This window comes from Rutilus rutilus (genome assembly GCF_951802725.1).
Source record: "Rutilus rutilus genome assembly, chromosome: 21".
In the NCBI taxonomy this organism is placed as follows: Eukaryota; Metazoa; Chordata; class Actinopteri; order Cypriniformes; family Leuciscidae; genus Rutilus; species Rutilus rutilus.
The window spans coordinates 6,246,376-6,269,926 of NC_140226.1; the positions used below are offsets into that span (position 1 = coordinate 6,246,376).

The following is a 23,551-nucleotide window of genomic DNA, read 5'->3' on the forward strand; positions in this document are numbered from 1 at the left end:
ACTGACACCAGCAGTCAGATCAAACACACTTCCACAGTCTCAGCTACGCTACAATTATATAGTATCACCACCACAGACTTATATCGTGTCATGCTGTGTGATTGACCATTTGTTATGCTGAGATATGGGAAAGAACAAAACACAAACCTGGTTAAGGTGTTTATCTGACAAAATTATATGTCAAAAAAGGCAAACCACAGTTCCAGGTTTTATTTTTCCTATGCACAAAAAATGCATAGAAAAACAAAAAGCTCACAGGAAAAAAATATTCATTACCTACAACATAATCAGTTATTAACATTTTTGTTGGTTCTCTCATTTTTAAATGTCTTGGCCAAAAATTATGCCAGCACAATTTGGCATGTTTCAGTGCGTTATCACAAATAATTGACTCCAAGCACAACTACACAAAATCGTACATTTTTTAATAATATTTGACGCTGCAGATTCAGGGCTTGATCATACTCTTAAGCCCAAAGTTTACTTCAGTGTTGGCGCAAATGCTTAGCATATGCATGCAGCCGAACACAGAGGCTTTTGAAGTATTTTACAACATGTGCAAACACAGGCGCTCGACACACACCCATTTGAAAGTTTCATCTAGGGCTGCACGATTAATCACAATTAACATGAAATTGTGCTTAAACCAGTTTGGCTTATTGCGATTACGCAATCGCAAAGGCTGCGATTATTTGTTTTGCGCAGCTTGTCAGTGACGTACGGCTCTGTGATCAGTAGTAAACGCTGCTCCATCACAGCTTTTGCCAAATCATGTGTGGTTTCATTTGGATGATTTTCATCATTTTGATGCCCTAGTTTCATCCTTGTCCAGTGTCTGCGCTATTTCACTCCAGAAGTTATGACCGATAAAAAGTCTTTGTGCACGTTTAAACTAGACTTGCGTGTACCTCTCGTCTCAACCCCCTCAAACAAGCGCTCATCAACACGGGCGTCTTTTGTTCTTGCCGTCTTGCGCACAAATTTTGCTTACATGCATGCTAGCCGCAAATGTTAAAATATTTAAACGCAACTGAAGCTCAAATCAGATCCAAAAATGACACATTTGCATATGGTCAGAACTCCTGTATTACTCTCCACTGGACACAAATGATTTCCGGTCTCTCGTTCATGTGGGATAGTGGAAAGACGGCTTGATTACACGGTTTCTGAACATGCAGCATTTACAGAAGTACACCCAGCCTTAAATGTTAACTCAAAACGCTCCGCCAACGAAAGAATGAAGTATCGCTTCTATTACCAATGAACCATTTATGAGGGCTTTTATGGGATGGGAAAAAGTTCTCAAATCTGAGAAGAGCAAGAAGCAAGAGATGTACAGATAAAGAGAGAGCACAATGGACTTGATGCCAGTTCCCGTCAGCTCCAGTGCCCGTGGGATGGCAGGTGTTGATTGGTGGATTTCTATGGCACCGCTGTAAGGGTACCTGTTGTCACGGCACTGGACGGAGGCGCGAAGCATGTCTCGGTGGAAAAGCCAGGAGGAGGTGTGAGGTGATTATGGGATGGATGGGGGAGGGGAAGATAGGGAGAACTCTGGAGGGACGAGTGAAACAATGCTGCTGATGTGCTCGTCATTAGCTCAAGGCCCTGGCGTCTCATTACTCAGCTTGTTCTCAGAAAGAGACGATGATTACTGATCAAGAGTGCCAGAGTGAGCGTGTGCATGAGACACGGAGAAACTACAACAAACAAGGGTGGGGACGCGTCAGAAAACATCCCTCTCGTCTTTCAGTCAGTAATGTCAGCTTCTGAAGGATGTGCGTGTGTGTGTGTGTGTCTCTTCCACTTTTACACGAGACTAATTAAGCCCAAAGCCCAGAGCTGAGGGGACATGAAGGGGAGTTGAGACAGGTTAATTGAACCTCAAGGGGGACGTTCACACCCTGCACATCTCACCTCTCCAGCATCCATCTCAGAAGGAGACGCAGCGACGTAGAGTTACGAGCGTGACATCACTTCCCATGCAGATTCCCGTATAGAGCTGCCAGGCCGGCCGAGTCTGAGCGCAGATTTACGACGGGTTTAAATCAAACGTCTCTGCACTACCTGAGCGTGAACATAAAGGCTCCTCTGCCTACGGCGCTCGAAGTATTGATCCGATCTATGGGTCAAAGAAAAGGGCTTGTTGGCATAGAGTGAGAATGTAGAGAGGTTAACAGGTTACACCGCACTGAAAGATACAGGTGGCACTCGTATTATGGATCTCAGGGGAATTGGTGATTAAGGTGAGGTGTATGTGACTCGACAGTTTTCTCACTAGAGAAAGCTCTGATAGGAATGGGGAAGTAACTTTTGAGGATGTGGAAAGCGGGAACACAGGATTTTCGAAGACACAACTGGACGTGTCTCTCTGAAATTTTCACTGGTCAACCAATGCCAGCACTGCAGCAAAATGTTTTCAACCGCTGGTCACATGATGAAGCGTTGCTTTTGTGAACCTTTGTACTTCTCTTCTACCTCCTTGCGACAAACCATCGGCACTGAAATCAATGGCTTTGCTGCATTCAACTCTAGTGCGTTATTCATCTTAAGACTTTGAGAAGATTGCACAGCCACACATTGCTTAACTCCAAATTCTAGTGAGCAGTCTTGCTTTCTGCTGTCTACATAGCATGGCACAGACGAAACCTGTTGATCATATTATCCAGCATGATGTCACACATTTGCTGATTAAACTAATGGTCTTTATACATTACTAGAAGAGTCCATTTTTATTCAAATGAACAAAAAAATTTTTTCTCTATCTTGGAGGATTTTGTAATCTTTCCAGATAAATGTTTTAACAAATTCAGATTGAAAAGGGCATTAATATGAGATGCGATGAGGGAAGTAATCAAGCCAACAAACCGCTACTACAAAAGGCAATTGGGAACAGTGCCGCTTTTAAAAGAAGTTTTAATAAGATGGAGCCATCAAGGCAGACGCATCTCAAGTCAGAGGTGGGCAGCGCAGGTTCTTTGAAGAGCTCTTTTGTATCAGACACAGGCCTCTTTGTGATAAAAAGCTCCAGCATTTATAAAGCCCTCCTTCACTGAGACAATGAGATTAATTCACATGCGAATATGCATTGGGCGCTGAATAATCAGCTAAACATGCGGTTCTGAATGGACATGGATTATAAGAGAGATCCTGTGATCCTCTTCTAAGGTATCAGACAAATGCATGGAAAATTAATAATGGTGTTAAACAATGATCCAAAATCTAAAAATCTAACTCTAGCTTCAGTCAGAGAAAAAAAATGGCAGTCTTTCTACAATACCAGTAGTACAGAATATCAAATTAATTCATTCAATACATGCCTTTACCACACATGCTGCTTATTAGGAACATGTAACCAAAAAAAAAAAAATTAGTGAGATTTATATAATATATATGCATGTGTTATTTTGTTAAGTGTCATATTTGATACACCAGACTTTATGGATGATGATGATGATGCATTTTATTTGTAATGCGCTTTTCTCCAACCCAAAGCGCTACATAGTATAGTAAACATAATATAAGATAGTTAAACAATAATTAAAAACAGAAAAAAAAAAAAAAAAAAAGAAAAAAAAAACACTTCAAAGACAATAAGCATTTTTTAAAAGATGGGTCTTTAGAGACCTCTTAAAGCAGTCCAGAGTTGGGGAATTTTTAATCACAAAAGGAAGTTTATTCCACAACCGTGGGGCGGTAACCATAAAGGAGCGTCCACCCATCGACTTTAATTTGAATGTGGGCTGCTGAAGAGTAGAAGAGTCAGACGAGCGGAGAGAACGATTTGGAATGTAAGGAGCAACTAGATCACAACGGTGCTATCCCATGAATGGCTTTATATGTTAAAATCAAGATTTTAAAATCGATACGTGCCGTTACTGGAAGCCAATGGAGTTCATAAAGAACAGGGGAAATATGCTGCTGTACAGTTGTATGTGTTAATACACGTGCGGCCGAGTTTTGGATATACTGTAATTTCTTAATATGTTTATCAGGGAGACCAGAGTATAGTGCATTACATTAATCCATGATATAGTCTGATATAGTGAGACTATAAACGGCCTAGCTCCAGTCTATTTAACGGATCTTCTATCGCCCTATAATCCATCGCGCTCATTAAGATCACTAAATTTGAGGCTTTTGGTCATACCTAGGATATCCAGATCCACCAAAGGAGGGAGAGCATTTTCACATTTAGCTCCAAAACTCTGGAATAGCCTTCCTGATACTGTTCGTTGCTCAGACTCGCTCTCCCAGTTTAAAACTAGATTAAAGACGCATCTCTTCAGCCAGGCATTCATATAATATTCTAATCTTACAGTTAAATCCTGTCTCTAGGTCATAAACGCCAGAGGAGAACTGGCCCCCGACTGAGCCTGGGTTCTCCCAAGGTTTTTTTTTCTCAAATTGGGTCACCTGATGGAGTTTTAGGACACCATTAGGTCACTTGATGGAGTTTTTCGGTTCCTTGCCAGTTGCCACTGTTGCCTTTGGCTTGCTCAGTTGGGGATATTCTGGGGATATTTAATTTGATCAATCAATAAATTCCACTAGAAACAAACCTTGTTGTATTATTTTAATTTAATACTGTGAAGCTGCTTTGATACAATCTGTAGTGTGAAAAGCGCTATACAAATATACTTGACTTGACTATGGAGATCATAAAAAAAATAATAAAAAAAAAACACTTCAATTTTATTCAGAGGCCCAAACTGATAGCCTGGGTGCCAGCCCGAACCCCGCCCACAACATTTTTTGGTCGGGAAGTTCGGTCTGGACTCGCTCCGTTGAGGAGCTATTATGCCCGAACAAAAATTGTTCGGACCAATCAAATTGTCAGGGCGGGCTTTATACGATGATGGACAGATGAGCAACGGTAACGTAATCATCCACGTCACCAAAGAGCGCTTGATTTGAATTAGTTTACAACAAAGATGACTGCTGCTGGGGAATTGAGATTTCACGAGTTCACATTTACAAATAAGTCAGATAGAATAAATGCGTATATAAGATTTCACACAAATAAGTCGATAGAATAAATGCGTATATGACGTGCTGTCCGAGGAGAGGGCTGTGGGCTCGGTAGCCATACTCCCCCGTATTCCTGGTTGTGAGAGAACAAGACAAGAGTGAGGATTCGGGGTGGTGGAGGGATGCTGAAAAACTGTCAAGGAGTGTTAGGTAAGTTGACAGAGTGAATATGCTTCCTCATGCTGATAGATAGGGTAACGTTAGACATGGTATTGTTTGATGACAAGTTGATATTGGATTGATTATTTGTACGTGCTCCTCCCGAACTTTGTTTATGAAACATCATGTGTAGATTCCGCCATCGCGTCTGTTATAGAATATATCCACAGCGCATTCATTTTAAAAGAGGAACAGAGAGCCGCGACATTTTGTTGGTTGAAAATATGAATGAAGAACATGCGTCATTTACTCCGTTGCTCTGATTGGTTGTAGGTCTATCCAATTGAGTGCAGAGGTTTTTTTTTTCCTGGTTTGGTTGAGACACACCCCATAATCAAATCTCTATGGAGCAGTATCAGACTCACATTGTGACTAGAATCTGAGTATGACGACGTCAGGCTACCAAACTGAGCAAAAATACAGGCTAAAAATGAAGATGCAATTCTAACAGCTTGTAATCTAAATCAATGAGATCTTTATAACAATATGAATATTCTAGTAAACCTAATTTGCTTCAGTCCAGTAAGTGTTCAACTATTTTACTAAATGTTACTAAAAATATAAGTTATTTTTACGTTTACTTTATAAAAATCACAAAAGATTTCAAAGCAAAAAGACACGTGAACAACAAGCTAAAGGGGGAAGTTTTTACAACTACACTAAAAGGCCTTTTACTTGTTAAAAAAGCATAAACTATCAATCAGACGACGGAAGGCATGTAGTAGATTGTGTGCGACAGGTTTTCAGCAAAGATTTGATCGTGTTGATAATTTAGATCCTTTAGAGTTTTGAGTATCAGATATGATACAGTTGGCTTTAAAGGGTTAATATTTATAGGGTTTGATATTTAACTTTAAGCATGTTTAGTAGCAATTTGGCTTTTTTCTGAGGTATCAGTTTTCACTGGTATTAGTATTACCTTGGCGAAACGTTGATATCACAACAATCTGAACAATCAGAAATGAGAGAAAATAAGAATATGTGTAGGTGGGGCTGATAAACAGACTTCTGGAGAAGCAACTCTCTCTCTCCATCTTGTCTTTTGGGGGGGGGTAATTCCTGCCTGCAGGCGCTCTGTGCAGTCAAGCGCACTATTACGAGGCAACAATTAAGCGGGATGTGGAAGCCGGCACCTGGTCCAAGGCATTCAGTGGCTTTCAGCAGCAGCTGACTGTACAGTGTCCTCCACACCAGGTGGTCCTCCTTCAATGACATTAGCTAGTGACTCCAGGGTTAATAAAGGGCCCGCATTGGCCCAGTGTGCTAGCACAAATCCCATTCACTTAGCCACAGACACTGGCTCTTTAAATGGGCTGACCAAACAATGTGCTCTCACAACACACACATAAAGACAGCTCGAAACACACGTTGAGAATGTTACTTGTCATCAGAAAGCATACAGGCTGTCTTTAAAATGTAAATACATCTTATGGATATGCTGCTGGAGCAGCTGTAATGTTTCCTAATATTGGTCTCCTTTTCTGCACAATCACACTGCTGTGACCATACAAACATCTCTATATTTCACACAATATCACGGTGATCCTTAGATTATTATTTTTTTTTTTTTACATAATACGTTTAATCAATCATTTGTCCTTTATCTAAGGATCCAAGGAGATTTATCTAAGGATCCAATGATCCTTGATCCAACATTTTTAATTGTGATATATTTAGAGCCATACACCACCAGTCAAAAGTTTGGAATAATTAAGATTATGTTCAGCAAGGCAGCAAAAATACAGTAAAAACAGTGATATTTTGAAATGTTATGACAATTTGAGTTTTATACTTGATTTAATTTGTTCCTGTGATCAAAGCTGAATATTCAGCATCATTACTCCAGTCTTCAGTGTCACATGATCCTTCAGAAATCACTCTAATATGCTGCTCAATTATACATATATGAATTGAATGAGTCCTTGCCAAATACTGGTATTAACTTAAATAAAATAGTAAATGTATAATGAAAAAATAAAAATAAAAAATAAATAGAAGTATTAAGTTCTCAAAATATTAGAGTATATATATATATATATACACTCACCTAAAGGATTATTAGGAACACCTGTTCAATTTCTCATTAATGCAATTATCTAATCAACCAATCACATGGCAGTTGCTTCAATGCATTTAGGGGTGTGGTCCTGGTCAAGACAATCTCCTGAACTCCAAACTGAATGTCAGAATGGGAAAGAAAGGTGATTTAAGCAATTTTGAGCGTGGTATGGTTGTTGGTGCCAGACGGGCCGGTCTGAGTATTTCACAATCTGCTCAGTTACTGGGATTTTCACGCACAACCATTTCTAGGGTTTACAAAGAATGGTGTGAAAAGGGAAAAACATCCAGTATGCGGCAGTCCTGTGGGCGAAAATGCCTTGTTGATGCTAGAGGTCAGAGGAGAATGGGCCGACTGATTCAAGCTGATAGAAGAGCAACTTTGACTGAAATAACCACTCGTTACAACCGAGGTATGCAGCAAAGCATTTGTGAAGCCACAACACGCACAACCTTGAGGCGGATGGGCTACAACAGCAGAAGACCCCACCGGGTACCACTCATCTCCACTACAAATAGGAAAAAGAGGCTACAATTTGCACGAGCTCACCAAAATTGGACAGTTGAAGACTGGAAAAATGTTGCCTGGTCTGATGAGTCTCGATTTCTGTTGAGACATTCAGATGGTAGAGTCAGAATTTGGCGTAAACAGAATGAGAACATGGATCCATCATGCCTTGTGACCACTGTGCAGGCTGGTGGTGGTGGTGTAATGGTGTGGGGGATGCTTTCTTGGCACACTTTAGGCCCCTTAGTGCCAATTGGGCATCGTTTAAATGCCACGGCCTACCTGAGCATTGTTTCTGACCATGTCCATCCCTTTATGACCACCATGTACCCATCCTCTGATGGCTACTTCCAGCAGGATAATGCACCATGTCACAAAGCTCGAATCATTTCAAATTGGTTTCTTGAACATGACAATGAGTTCACTGTACTAAAATGGCCCCCACAGTCACCAGATCTCAACCCAATAGAAATACATACATATTTCACATTATTACATAATATATTTTTGATCAAATAAATGCAGCATTGGTAAGCATAAGATACTTTTTTTCAAAAACATGGTAATTATTCCAAACATTTGACCGGTAGTGTGCATTTATTCGTCGATACTAAATGGGTAATTCACTTTATAAAATAGAGATTAAAAATCAATACAACATTGTGATATCAATTGCATCATACTTGTGGGAGATCAAGACAAAACCCTGGGCTGGTGTGGGGGAGGAACTATAGACACCTCCTCATAAAGCCTGTGCATCCTCACCTCACCAGCTTTGTGCATTAACCCTCAATGAGACTCATATACATGACAACAGCTATAGATTTGTAGTGGCTCTGCCACAGTAATTAAAAGGCTGTATGAACTGTTTGAAACCAAGACCTGCAAATCACAATGAGATGCTAAGAGCTTTCATTTCAGCAACATGCTGGATTGTCTGGCAATCAAAAGGAGCAGCAAAAATAAAAACCAATCGCAGACCCGTAATGAAGTTCCAAACAGACGTTCAAAGATGAAATGGCCTCTGGTTGAGGCACTACTTTATAATGAGCATTTCATAAACAAACAAATGAATAAGAATCACAGGGGAAATGACGGCATTATTATAGACATCCCGTGTAACGTTCTCATGCCAGGAAAGCTAAGGGACATTAGCAGAGCTTAGCCCTTCACCGAGCAAACTGCACTCCTCTACTTCACAATGTAAAGAAGCTCCATTTCCACATCAAAGCCCGGATGGAAAAAAAGCATGATGCACACTTTTATGTTGCTTTGCGGTTTTTGCTGTTGTTTTGTTTATTCCCCCTATCCTCTTCGCAGAGACTCCGTTTTGTGTGAACATGCAAATGGAGAAACACAAGGACATCCTTTAGCTCAGAACAATCACAGGCAGCGCGTGGAGGAGCCGTCTCTGCCTTTGAACTGTTTAAAGTGGTATTAATGGCCAACTTATAAATAATCAACTAATTCCTCTTTAAAGATATCCGCCAGTGGAGCGCTGGAAACTGGGAGCGCTGCAGTCTTTAAAGCAGCCTCATGTTTTATTCATTTATTTTGTATGCTATGCAATGATTTGTTGCTTGCAAAACTTTATTAAACAGCAGATGCTTTAAATCAAAGGCATTTCTCATTGAAAACTGCTCACGTTCAACCAGATTTCTTCATTTGTCTTTATAAAAGAATAATGTAAATATTATAGGCAAATTCCAGGGTACATTCAGCAGAATCTGAGCAGAATCTGTGCATTCAGAAGTTTGGTACTAATGTACATAAAGAAATAAATTGTGTTTTTGTGAAGTCACCTGAATGGTCTACACTCATAAGAGCTTTCTATAAAAAGCGTTTGATTGTGTATAGTGAAACGACAATGTACAGTTGTGATGATGTGACCCACTAAATCTCGGAGAGAATCAATGGCTGCCAAGTTGCTAATATTGTTGGATTATGCAAAGAGAGCAAAGTAGACAACGCAAGTTATTATTGTGAATCAGTACCTGTACGACCGAAGAAGCAGAAAAGGTCTGAAGCCAGAAGACTAAAAGAATGACAAAAAAAGTGGAAGGTGGAAAGATTTTATGACTGAGAAAATCCTAAGTAGTGATGTTCGTTTGTACAATTATACTAAAAGACCTTTTACTTGCTAAAAACAAGTCTAAACTATCAATCAGACGACAGAGGGACTGGAGTAGATTGTGCACGACAGGTTTTTCAGCAAAGTTCTGATCATGTTGATCATTTAGAGGCCTTAATCGTTCTGTCTATCAAATATGATATAGCAGGCTTTATGGTTAAACACCTTTCCTGTACTTGTGCTCAACACACAGTCAACAGATTGAAAATACCCAAGGATATTCCTCATTTATGATGGCCAAGTATTATATAAAGCTGGATCAACTAAAATGTGTTTGGTACATACATGTGTTTAATTAAATTGCTCTTATAAATATACACCTAACTTTTTTTGGTGTGGTGTTTTATAATTGTTAAATTAGCGCCACAGCCGCTTGACAGAAACAACACGACACAGAAGCATAAAATGAACGTATCACGGGACGTACAATACAGTTGGCGGGTTATACGGTGGCTGACATTTGAGTGACATTTAGGGAAGAATTGGATATGTGTTGCATAAGAGAGGATAAGCAGTCTTCATTCAGGCCGAGAGAGCCAGAGATGAGTGACCGAGCTCTGGGAGATTGAATGGTATTGAATGGTAATCAGGACACTGCTGATATTCACCGATTGAAGACTCTTGCTCACCATTGGAGGATTTCAATATCACAAGAGCCCTAGAGGCAGTATTCTTATCAGCAACGGCCTCAGACAAAGAACCCCCCCCCCCGAATGAGATATGAGCTTTAACGAGGGCCAGCCCTAAACAACCATGACGATTAGCCAGAGAAGATTCAGGCATGCATGAAGACGCAAACACAAAGGCACGAAGCCCCTCTCCTGCAAACGTGTCCACAATCCATATCCTGGCACGCAATCGCACGCAAACGAACACGAGCCTTGAGACGCCACAACTCTTTTGAGAAGAATACCTCCGCTGCCGCAGGCAATCTCATTCTAATGAGCGAGAAACAAAACACAAACAAAACAAAGCAACAGTGCTCTGGAAAAACGCAGTCCGATCTTGCGCACACACACACTCTCGTACATTCAAATACTCCCACACTTAAGTGCCAAAGCTTGCCAGAATTGCTCATTATCACTCCCTTTACAAGACTATAGACAAAGCGCGCCAGAGACAAAACCCACACACAGCTCATCAATGCGAACGCGTTCATTGTGTACAAGGGCGACAAACAAAAAGCGGAGCGACATCCATTTGGATAACCTGAGAGGGCTAACAGCTTTCTCCCAGAGTTGGCAGCCTGAGGAGGGAGGAGAAGAAAGTTCATTAATTAAACAGGGCTTGGGCAGACAGATGGAACCGCTAGCTGGATGCTAATTACTCTGAGACGAGCAGGTTTAACACTCGTCCTCCCCTCCTCCGCCATCAATCACAATTAGCACGGCTCCGAAATGTCCATCCCGCTCATCGGATCACCAACAGGAAGAGTGGGAGACAGAGGCAGGAACTGTGACCGACTGGGCCACTTCACGTCTGCTTAGAAATTTTTTCCGCAGATGCACAGGTGTAGACTTGGGAATAGACCAGAGGATCGTGCACCAGTTACGAGACCAAGAATGTTTTATTGCAAATTAAATGAGCAAAAACTTTGGAGAATGCTTGCGGACTTGTGCACAGTCCCTTCTAAGGTGCGCCTGAGGCCGCTGAGAGACATTTATCCTCTTTGCATCCTCACTGTTCTGAGAACATATCAGCTGAACCAGCTATACTCGGGTAAAACTGTTCAAATACAGGAGGAACACAACTATCCACACTGGCTGTGGCTCTGGCTCTTAGTTGTGCTCAAGAAAATAAGTTCTTGATGTCTAGCATTTATATTGTGAAATATTATGGTTGCACTTTCTTCTACAGTGTGTGTACTTACCTAAGAAAGTACTTGGAAATAAAAGGTAACTACGTGGATTAAGGTTATGTTCAGGGTTAGCTACCCAGTTATTGTAATTACTTTAATAAGTATATTTTAGTATGTACATGCGAAACAGGACTGCAAAATACCGTGCTACCAATATTATAACAATTTCAAATGTTTTCTATTTGAATATATTCTAAAATGTAATTCATTCTTGTGATGGCAAAGCTGAATTTCCAGCAGCCAGTTGTGCGGCTTTATATTTTTGTGGAAAACCGTAATACATTTTTTATTTCAGGATACTTTTATGAAGAGAAAGTTTACAAGAAAAGTATTTCATTAAAATAAAAATTATTTGTAACCAAGTAAAAGTCTTTACTGTCATTTTGTATCTTATATGTATCTTATGGAGCCCAAATCTTTGAATGGTACTTTTGCACTATGAAATAAATAAGAGTTATTTTTTATTAAAACCATCAAAGACCAGTCGCGAGTAGGGGACAAAACACGTAAACAAAGAAACATTCTGTCAAAACAAAAACAACTGATCAGCCAGAGAATTAGCCTGAGAGCTAATTTCACTGTGTACTTGAAAACATGATCTATTTGTACAAATATAATGTTAAACCCTTGCTTGGAGGCAACCGTTTATCCATTGTTTCGCATTTAATACAGTTGTCTCTTATCCACACAAAATAAACAACAACAAAACAGGAGAATACTCTATGCCAGAGTGCGAAAACACAAGCTGGCAGGATCCAACAGGAGCCGCTCTCACGCTTTTCTCACGCGGTTTAGTAACGTCACTCCTGAGGGAGCATTAATAAAGGAGCAAGCTCTGTGTAACTCTACCTCTCTCTCTCACACGTACACACACACACGTACACGCACAGACACACACACATATGCGCTGGGGGATCCAACTCTGATCTGGCAATGGCTCCTCCATTCACAATAGTGGCAGAACATGGACAGATGTCAAGCATGAATGCCTAATGGAGTGCTAGTGATTTTTTTTTCTTTTTTCATTTTGTGTGGGAGGAGACGGAGGTTCAAGTTTAAACGTAGATTGTCAAATTCAATCACATTGGTGCAGACGTTCTGTGACAGAAAAAAAAACAGAGCAACAAACTGGGTGTTAGCTGCTAAAAGGAGGCAACATTTTGTGGAAACTTACTCAACTAACCCAGTGCACTTTTAAACAGAGGTTCTTTATTGGCATCGATGGTTCCATGAAGAACCATTGGAACCTTTACATTCTAAAAATTGCTATTTACAGTAGAAAAAGGTTATTAGGATTACTAAAATGTTCTTCATACTAAGAACAAATTGGTTCTTCTGAGAAATGTTCATTGTCAGTTTCTATTTTTGCATCACAGAACGTCTGCAATCTGATTAAATTTGACAATCTACGTTTAAACCTGAATCTCCATCTCCTCCCACAAAAAAAAAAAAACCCTAGCACTCCATTAGGCATTCATGCTTGACATCTGTCTATGTTCGGCCTCTATGGCATTGCTGTGAAAACACCCTTTTAGAAACTATTTTTAAAAGAGCAAGCAACCACCAGAACACCCTGACAACTAGTCAAAATGAGTTCTGCATGAGCAAGCACTACTTAAGAAATGTTAATAATCTAGTTTACAATGTTACTTCCCCATGCCTTCATCCTCTTGTCAAGAAAAATGAACATTTAATGCATTACAATTCTGGTTGGAGAGCGGCAAAACAAAAGAAAAACGAGAATATCATCAAGTGCGTTTTTCATATCACGTTGATAAAGTATGGAAGAGTTTGACCCAGTAGCATGCAGTACTCATATCGAATTAGACACAACTCGATGACCCGGGAGTCTTCCTGCTCCCTGCGGAAATTTGATTAAAAAAGCTATTGAGGATTCCGAGCATGATGATGATGTGCAGAAAAGAAAGCCACGGCTGCATGGATAAACATGAAGTACATGAGTACAAATTACATTTGCCACCTGTTTTTTCTTCTTTTATCCATTCCCTGAGTTGTTTACTGACCTGTGTTTAAGTCCTGGGTTTACCATAAGAGAAAATCCCCCACGGGCATTTGTGTGTGCGCGCGCATGTGTGTGTCACTATTCTTTGTTCCAGGCATCACGAGCAGCAGGAGGGGTAGAGAGAGCTAGAGAAGAGTAATGCTATGAGTCATTCAGTGTTAGAGAGAGAGAGGGTGGGTGGGAGAATACTTGAGTATTTCATATAAAGAGGCAGCAGTGAGACGCCATATGCCATATGGGCAAAACTGACTTTCCACTCATGGCTGGGCTTGACAGGCCTGTGGATGGGAGCCCCCCTTAATTGTGTGTGTGTATGTGTGTGTGTGTGAGTGTGTTACAGAGGCTATGTTGAGAATAAAATATTAACTTACCAAATAAAATAAAATATTTATTTACTGTACTGGGCTTGAAACATATAAAGTGAAACAGTAGGTATTATTTCACACACTGTAAATAGAGGAATAGTTGAGAATATTTCATTCATTCAAAACACTTTTTTAGGTTCTCTTACTTTATATGAATATATAATTGTATAGAACATTTAATGTGTGAAGTGAACAACCCTATGCAAAAATCTCTGGATATAGGTTTAGAAGGTTGTACATAGACCTCGACATTTGACATAAACCTAAAAAATGGTGACAATCAACAAATGTAAATGATGAGCTCTTAACAAAACAAATTAATAATAATCTGAAATAGAAGAAAGTGCTGTAACGTAAAAAAAAAAAAAAAAGCATGTCGCCTTTAACATTTAGCAGTCGCAAATATTGAGTCAAGGAATCATTGTTTATATTGGAAATGGAAAGTTGAGTGCATTAACTTGTGACGTAAAGTGTTCTATACGTTGCATTTTAAATGCACTGAAGCAATAGCAAGGGTAGTATGGTAGTTTGATATTCTCAACATAGACTGTCTATGAATGTGTGCAGGCATGAACGAGAAGAAAAGGAGAGAAAGAGATGGGTGGGTGGTTGAGTTGGTGTAACTCACTGATCTGAACACACTGGACTTTGTCAGGACCTCCAGTAACAGCTGGCAAGTTGGGAGACCCAGGAAAGCAGACTAGGGAGGGGGACAAACATGGGGGTGAAGAAAGGAAAGTGAAAACGTGCTTAGAGACGCTGAACTGCTCTCCACTGAGACATCGCCTCCCAGCTCTCCACTCAAAGATGCTCATATCAAAAGGGAATCTTTCCAGAAAGGCCAGAAACATTATTTATGTAAGGATGCAAAATGTAGGCATGAACGTTGGCCAATGCATTGGAAGTGCACAGTCCCGATGAACATACTGAATGTGCGCTCTTGCGTTTCTGTGGTGGCAACAAACCTCAGTGGTTATTGCGACATCAAGAGGGTTTCTAATACTGGTAGCTAAGCAGGGTTATTGAACCTAATAAAAAACATTAAATAAATATTACTAAACGGTTTTTTTTTATTTTTTTTTATGTTTCAGTAGTTTTATTGTTTTTGTCATTTTTGTTAGTTCATCCATCCATCCATCCATCCATCTAATAAAAATGAACAATGAAATTACTGGAACTTCAATATAAAAATATAAAAACAAAAACGAATTCAAAATATGAATAAAAACTATAATAGTATCCCAATTATACTAAAATATATCAATTATACTGAAACTTTTTACTTTTGGTCTACGCATTTTCAACACATTTCTTTAGTGTTGTCGATACAAACATTTGTAGAAACTGCTGCACCATTATTTGAATGCTGTTATCTACTATTATACTATGTTGGTCTATTATTGTGGTATCAGTAATTGCAAATGTACATGGCCCCAAACGCCATGCAAAAAAAGCTAAGTGTGGATGTCACTAGGACAGTCTCTTCCAGTTTAACAAGGTGGTTCTTAGCCAGAATAATCTGCAAATTATCGGCAGTCGAATGTCAGACTCGGCCTCAACACAAGAAAGCATGTAAGCCATTTCATCACATTTGACTCAACCCTGACAAAGTGACTTCAACATAATGTATGGACACTGTGTTTCAATAAGAAGCTACTATGAACACAGATCTAATATGGTGGGATGGCCACAATGACATCCAAATGATCACATTCATAATCCTCACCCTAAATTGCTGGTACTTGTATTATGGTTTATATGAGACCCCATCCCCAACTTAAGGCCCTTGCACACTGAGTCCGAAATTTGCGCACGTTAAAAAATAAATACGACCTCACGTTATCTCAATCACGCTTACACACTGCCTCCGAAACTTTCGTCCGTCATTAAAAAATCGGATCGGATTTTCTGCGTTTTTCGCATCCGTAGCAAGCATTTTGAATGGTGTTATGACAATTCAGAGCCACCGAATCACGAATACGAAAAAAACGCATACGAAAATTTCGGACTCAGTGTGCAAGGACCTTTAGCCTCGACCATCACGGGTGCTAAAAGCTGAATCTCGCATGACTGACGGTGGGTAGGAACAGATTATGGCTATTGATTGGTGCCTAGAGATGGATCTGAGCCAGGAGGAGAGAGGGAGTAAGCAGGCTAACTCCATCGATTCTTGTTCAGCAGGGAGGCAGCAAAGAGACTGAAGGTCAGTGAATCTCTGCCTCACCTCTTAAAGGCCACTGGACTGCCATCGCAAGCCCATATGGATTAAAGCATCTCAGCTTCATGCAGAGAATGACAGAAAGAAAGTGAAAAGACAGTGTATGGCACACTGACCTTAGGCCAAGAAAGGTCATATGGCGTTATGACAACACCAGGGTGAGTAAATAATGATCGAAGTTTAATTTTTGGAAGAACAATCCCTTTAAAAGGACCCATTATACTCCTCAGCAATACAAAGAAGGAGAACATGAAGGAACAAAAGGCTCTCGTATCAGCTGAAGATTTATTGATCTTGTAATATATCCTAAGTTTCGCTGCACAAGGCTTCATCATGGCCCACTTCAAACTCGCAGCAGCTGATGAATCAATAATCACGACGCATTATGCGCGACGTGAAAGGTGTCAGCAGGAGTGAGGACTCTCCATTCAAGCTAAGCCCTTTGGAAAAGCATAATCCCAGAGTCGGGCGGGACAGAGATCCATAGATTAGCTCCGCACACTCACCTGCATACACGCATACGAACACGGACAATGGAGCGCAGGGGTGTGGGGACAGCGCAGGGCACAGGGGTGGACTGCAGTGCCCCATGCCAAGCTCTGGTGGTCATTTCACCAAAACCCATCCAATTAGAGCTGAGTGATGGTGTACCCCGCTGGAGGCCAGAGAGAGACACCTGCTTTTATCAGCCTGTGCAGGGAGTACGAGGACTCGCTTTCAAGAAATATTCAACTAATTACGTTGGAGCACCAAGCACAACAAGCAGGAAAATTGCAGGGATCCCGACCCATTGTGAAGCAGAAAACTCCAGAGAAGATTTCATCTCCACACAAAAACAGACGTCTTTTTTTAGACTGCGAGGCAAGGTCATGGTTCAGACCGGGAGACTGTGTGAGAGAGAGAGAGAGAGAGAGAGAGAGAGAGAGAGAGAGAGAGAGAGAGAGAGAGAGGGAACCAAGACCATGTTCACACTGCAGTTGAATGTGGATCAAATCAGATTTTTTCCCCCCTCATATGTGATGTAGATCTGTTTCTGGATGACAGTGTAAACGGTAAAATTAACACTCAATCTAACAAACAGTTCTGGTCTGGGCCGCTTTCATACATTGGAATTAAATCATAAATGTACCAGATTTTACATAATGTGACTTCAGTGTGAATCTTGAAGTTCTCAAAAGACAATAGTGTCAGTGAAAGCATCGATGTTGAGGTCCCACTATTCCAGGCTGAAATCACGACAGATCTTTTTTTACCGCATTGTAATGTAATCTGAGTAAAACGTACTGCATGTAACGTAAGGCATGGCTTGGTTCTATCCATCGGTTATTGATTGGATTTTGAGATGTTGGAGGCAGATCTGAATGAGAGCTTGCAGTCGATTGTAAAAAAAAAAAGGGGAGGTTTTAAGCAAACAAAGTGATTGGAGAAGTCTGGCATATGTCACCATAGACACGTCTGTCCCAGTGCTGTTATCGCTAACTAAAATTAAAATGGTTTAAACAAATTGTTACTTGAAAAAAATCTGAAATAAAATATAAATTTTAGATGAAAACTAAAAAGTAGATTTTTTTTTTTTTAAATGTTGCCTTGGCAACTACCTGAGAGAAAAGTTGAAGTACTAAAATTACAAACTGAAAGAAAACTAAAACTGAAGCTAAAAATAAATTAAAACTATTAAGAAATATATATAAAAAACTGAATAAAAATGACAAAAGCACAAAATATCAATAACGTTAAGATCAATTCATATAGAAAATAGGTAATGTGAATTTTCTTTTAATGACAACCAGAGGATTTTGCCCCCACCTCTTTACTCTCATAATTAATTACTGTTGTTTTATGTATGCGGGTCAGTGCAGGAGCACCGTCTGTTCAAGCCAACGTCTGACATGAGACACTTTTCAAAAGTCACAACCTTAAAACCAACAACAACAACAACAAAAAAAAATCTGATTTGATCAGAAAACTGGAATTGGGCTTGTGTTGAGAACTTGGACAAAGAGATGAGATGAGCAATGGAAAGACAAACAGAGACAGAAAGACACACAGAGAACGAGAGGATGCACTTATGTGTGTATGTTGAGCAGATGTTCTTGTGACGGACAGATAAGAGACAGTGGTGCAGAAGCAGCACCCAAAAGCAGATCAATTATTCATTGGGACAGATCAAGTCATTGCAGGAAGCTGTGAAAGCAGAATATCCTTAATGGCCTTTCACACCCTATTCACAAGAGACAATTAACAGTCACACACACACACCAACACACAATAATGATCATACTGATGCAATATCATTCCAGAAAGCAAAGAGCAGAATAAAAAAAAAAAAAAAATCAGGCATGATGCAGCAATATCTGCTTACATTATAAGCGCTACAGGTGTAATACAAGCTTATTACACACTTATTTCTGTTTTAAATAAATGCTTTTTACTGAATTTACTGCATTTTTGTTGAAGTAAACGCAGCCTTGACGAGCACAAGAGACTTGATTCAGAAACATTAAAAAAAATCTTACCAACCCCAAACTTTTGAATGGTAGTCTAGCGCTCTTTCTTCTCACATATCAAAATGATATCCCCTCAAAGCAATATTTTTGTGACCATATTTTATTTATTTGATAAAAAGTCTTGTATTAAATGGGATAATTTGCAGTCAGCTGATCATTACCAAAAAGTAATGACCACTGTTTTATGTCAGTGTTCCTTTATGGTTCATTTTTTGATAATTGGCTAATTAATTCATATTTTCCCATATAGCACAGCATGTAAAACTGGTTGGCACACTATCCAAGAGTGTTGATTTATTATTTACAGCTACACAACTTGACGTATTACATTACTTCACTTCTTGCCAAACACTTTCAAACTAGTAATGGCAGCTTATGCTGTTTCTACATGCAGATGAAAAAGTTATGAGACAAACAAATATACATTTAGTAATAGTATAAGCATAACACAGTTGATTCCTGACCACTGAATTATTGATGATTAAAGCCACATTTCATGTTGGCCATTGATTTGTTATGATTACATAGCGGGTCTGTTTCAATCTGCTCATTAGTTCCATAGAAAATATGCACTGCCTAGGAATTTATCATTGTCAAAATCATTCAATAAAACATTTGCTCTCTGAAAATTCCCAGAATACACCATAAACACCAGAATATTCTGACTTACCGGAAAATGGTGCATTGTCTTCGCCAGAAATGGAGGACGAGCTGTACTTTTAACAGCTATACCAAAAGAACAACAAATGATGCCAAAAAATAAAAAATAATTTTGCTCACGCCGTATAATATAGCAATAGTGATAATGATTAACCTCATAATGGCGTAGAAGATTATTGAGACATCAGTGTCCCGATATTTAGTGGAAGTCACGTTCACGATATAATGATCAGGGAACTACACACTCTGAGTGTGTTTTCTCTACAGGCACAGTTAGCGCCAAAAGCACATACAGATACTCGAATGCAGTGATCCTGACAGTCTACTGCATCACAAACCATAAAGGTGAAAGGATACAAACTCTGGTAGAGCGGCAGTCGAGACTTCACGGCCCTGCTAGCATTGATGCACGTGGCCCGCACCAGACTGGGCAACAGCGTTCCAGTCACTATCGCCCCGTCGAACAGAGGCCCGAAGAAAGGAACCTGGTCAGGAGAGGGTAAAAAAAAAATGTTTTAAACATTAAATCACTATACATGAAGTCTCAGCCTGATGTTGCATGTGATGTGTAGGAGAGTTACAACAGCTCGTGTCCTTAGCAGCTTGCAGACACGCACTAAAATGTCAGAAACTGTTCTGCCTTTTATGTTCAAACTGGAGTCGGACAATGACGGAGAGACTCAAGAAGAAGTGACAACATGTAGAAGCAATAGGACATTTCTGAATTGTTAGTTGATGAATTTAGGTAGCCGATTTCGAGTTGTATCTTCTAGTCAGTAGCTGCGTTTACATGGACACTTATAATCGGATTGACGGCTCAATCGGACTAAAAAACCTTCATGTAAACACCTTAATCGATCCGATTGAGCTCGATCCGAATGAAATTTCGATCCGATTGAAAGGGGTGGTTTATCCCTTTTATAATCCGATTGAAAGAACATGTAAACACTTGATCGGATTGAAAACCGAAACTGAAAGGATTGCGCATGTGCAATGACGTTAAATAGCGTAGTGACGTATGACGCGCGGAATGAGCTGTTCTTCCTGTTGAATAAAGTGTCATATTAATAAGTTTACCGTCATTCTAAAATTCTCATTTCACTCGCGCATCTGTGAAGTGAAGCAGGACAACGTCCCACCAGTCCTTGTTTTGGATTCTCATCCACAGACGTCTGGTTTTGGCCGTGGGGAGAGGCATTTTTACTGCGTGATCAATAAGCAGCACGGCAAAGCGGTTAATATGCTCTAAATTATGACCAGAGACGAATTAATATTACGTCTGCTGTTTAAAACAAATAAAGAACCAATATAGGAGAATATTTATGTGCAGAAAACGGGAAACTCTGTATATTCGTGCAGTGTGCGCATGTCAAAACATCAGATACGATTTGAAACTTGTGACATATAAACGTGCACCATCAATCGTATTGATTTCATTCCGATTGTGTCCATGAAAACGTAGCCATTGATTAGCATATTCTGTCATTGATAATCTATGAAACGCATTCCGGGGGCGGGGTTTATGTAAATTTAATTTTAGGGTTAGTGATGTCACTAACCCGGGAGGAAGCTCATTGTAGTCCCTACCAGCCGTTTGTTGTAGTCCTTAAAAAGCGATTTCTGTAAAAGCAAATATCTTCCTTTGCTTTGAACTTTGAGCATCGTGACTTTGCAGATGTTGTTTATGCTCAAACAGCAACATCACAAACTAACTAAAGTTAAAAAGGTGAATTCATTATCAACCACCCCTTTAAACATTAAATCACTATGCATGAAGTCTCCGCCCGATGTTGCATGTGATGTGTACGCCACAAACAGGCAGGAAAAAACTATGAGCAGGACAGCTGAATCTAGTCGATGGATAATGCAGTACTTTCGCCAAGGCTTGCATTTATCGAGCGGATGACACGAGAGTTAGTTGAGTGGAACGGCAGATAACAGTGACACAGCTGAGGGAATTTCACTAATTGCAGCCGGTGACATGATGCAGGAACCATATATATCTGACAGCATCCAGGCCACTCAACACACAGCAGTCAAGACTCGTAGAGGTGACGTGTTTACGAGAAATTACAAATGATGCACGCTTGGTTTCTCTGGGGATCTAGTGGCAGACGCGGGAGGAGGAAGATGAAAGGCAGCTTGACCGCGATGAGAGTGGCGTGCCGACAGTGCAGTAATGGACTCTGAGCATTAGTGCTTTCAGGGAACAGACAGGAAGAGAAACCATTCAGCCACAATCCACATATCCTGACAATCAACCAAACATCGCACATCCTGGCGAAGATCTTAAGACGCCTCTGGAGAGGCATTTCACGTAATATATGAAAATCTGGCAAGTTATGGTAGACGGTTGTGGTTTTTAATGTAACGTAATGTCATTATCTTCACGATGGGGGATGTACCTGGGTTTTTTTCAGGATCTGAACAAAGAACATGTGGTTTTTCATCGGGTAGATGATGATGAGGACATCTCCGAAGTCGGTGGGAATGATTCCTCGTCTGTAATCCCGCGTGTGCTCCGACCACACAATGTGCACTTCATCGTTTCCCAAGTGACGAAGCTATGACCAACCAGAGGCAAAACGCATCAATAAATCTGACACAAAAAAATTGTAAACATTAGTCACATAACTCACAAGGGCTTCATGTCCGAGGGAAAAAACAAACAAACACAGATAATCATTTGTACAGGGCAAACATATTGAGCAAACAGACAAACAGATTCTTAGAAAAACATTAAAAAAGGATAACTCAACCTCACAAACATGTGTTTTCTTAGTGATCAACAATAATTCCAGAAAGAAAATACTACATTTATTTTAGTCCATAACAACTCCTGGAATTATTTTGGGAATTTTCAATCTGAAGACAAATGAGCTAGAGAAATTGGGTTCATTATGTCTCAATCATTTAAACAAATTGGCTTTTGCCAGAAAATTGGACAGATTTTCATTTTACATAAAAATATACATACATTTGTAGGAAATGCATTTTTCAGAAGCTCATTTCTGGCAAGGAACATGAAACACATGGGTGCCGAGAGTCTGAATAATATGTAGTTCTAATGTTGAGGTTCTAACATATTGCAATGTTTTTTTTTGTTTGTTTTTTTGCAATGGGTTCAGAGATGTGGTACTCTCAGCTGTCAAAGCTGTAAATGCCTTTAAGTTCAGGTAAAAATAGTATAAATTGTTTCTAGAACTCGACCGGTAAGGGTCAATGCTGATACGGATGTCTAGAGAGCTGGTAACATGCTGGTAAATCTAAATTAATTCAATAGTTATTCAAACCTCACTAAATAAATGTGTCTCTATCCATTGACACAGCTGTTGGTAGATTTTTTGGTAGATTCACTGCTGATTTTTTTTCAGAGACAGATGCAGTTTTAACCTAAACATATTATTTGTCTAGTTATTTAAAATTTGTAATGGTCTACTGCAACAGAGCCGTCAATCCAGGAGTGCTATATAAATGCAATAGTGCAATAATATATATATATATATATATATATATATATAACCATTTATTTTAGTACGATAGATTCTGACAATTAAAACAAAAAACAGGTGTGTGTATCTATGACATCAATTACTGCTTTATTTGTTAAGAAACAGAAGTATCTTAAGATGTTATTTGTGTATTGTACTTTTCATATTTTTTGTATAGTACAGTAAAACTACAGACGTCTTTACATTTCACCCATAAATATATTTATGCATATGCTGTTATATATACACAAGACGGCTGAAAAAAGATGCAAATTCACTCTCTGACAGTAGGTGGCGCTTATGGAAAAGTAGAAATACACGCGTTCACACAAAGCAGTGCCGCGCTTACGAAAACTACTTTTAAAAATGAACTGCCAAAAAGAAAATGAAAAAGTAGTTTGGTTTGGTAACACTTTACAATAGGGTTCATTAGTTAACATTAGTTAATGTATAAACTAACATGAACTAACCATGAGCAATACATTTGTTAATCTTTGTTAATGTTAGTTAATAAAAATACAGCTGTTCATTGTTTGTTCATG

At 39.6% G+C, this 23,551-nt stretch overlaps 1 protein-coding gene across 2 annotated transcripts in view; it reads right to left on the bottom strand.

The window, feature by feature from the left end:
* The window catches only part of ralgapa2 (Ral GTPase activating protein catalytic subunit alpha 2), a 204,543-nt gene that overhangs the window by 20,525 nt on the left and 160,467 nt on the right, over window positions 1-23,551 (bottom strand). For both annotated transcript variants that reach the window (XM_084393878.1, XM_084393879.1), the window contains exons 37-38: window positions 21,924-22,082; window positions 19,876-20,003 (exon numbers count right to left, since the gene is read on the bottom strand). In XM_084393878.1, the coding sequence (XP_084250004.1) occupies window positions 19,876-20,003; window positions 21,924-22,082 (287 nt within the window). The remainder of the gene's footprint in view (window positions 1-19,875; window positions 20,004-21,923; window positions 22,083-23,551) is intronic.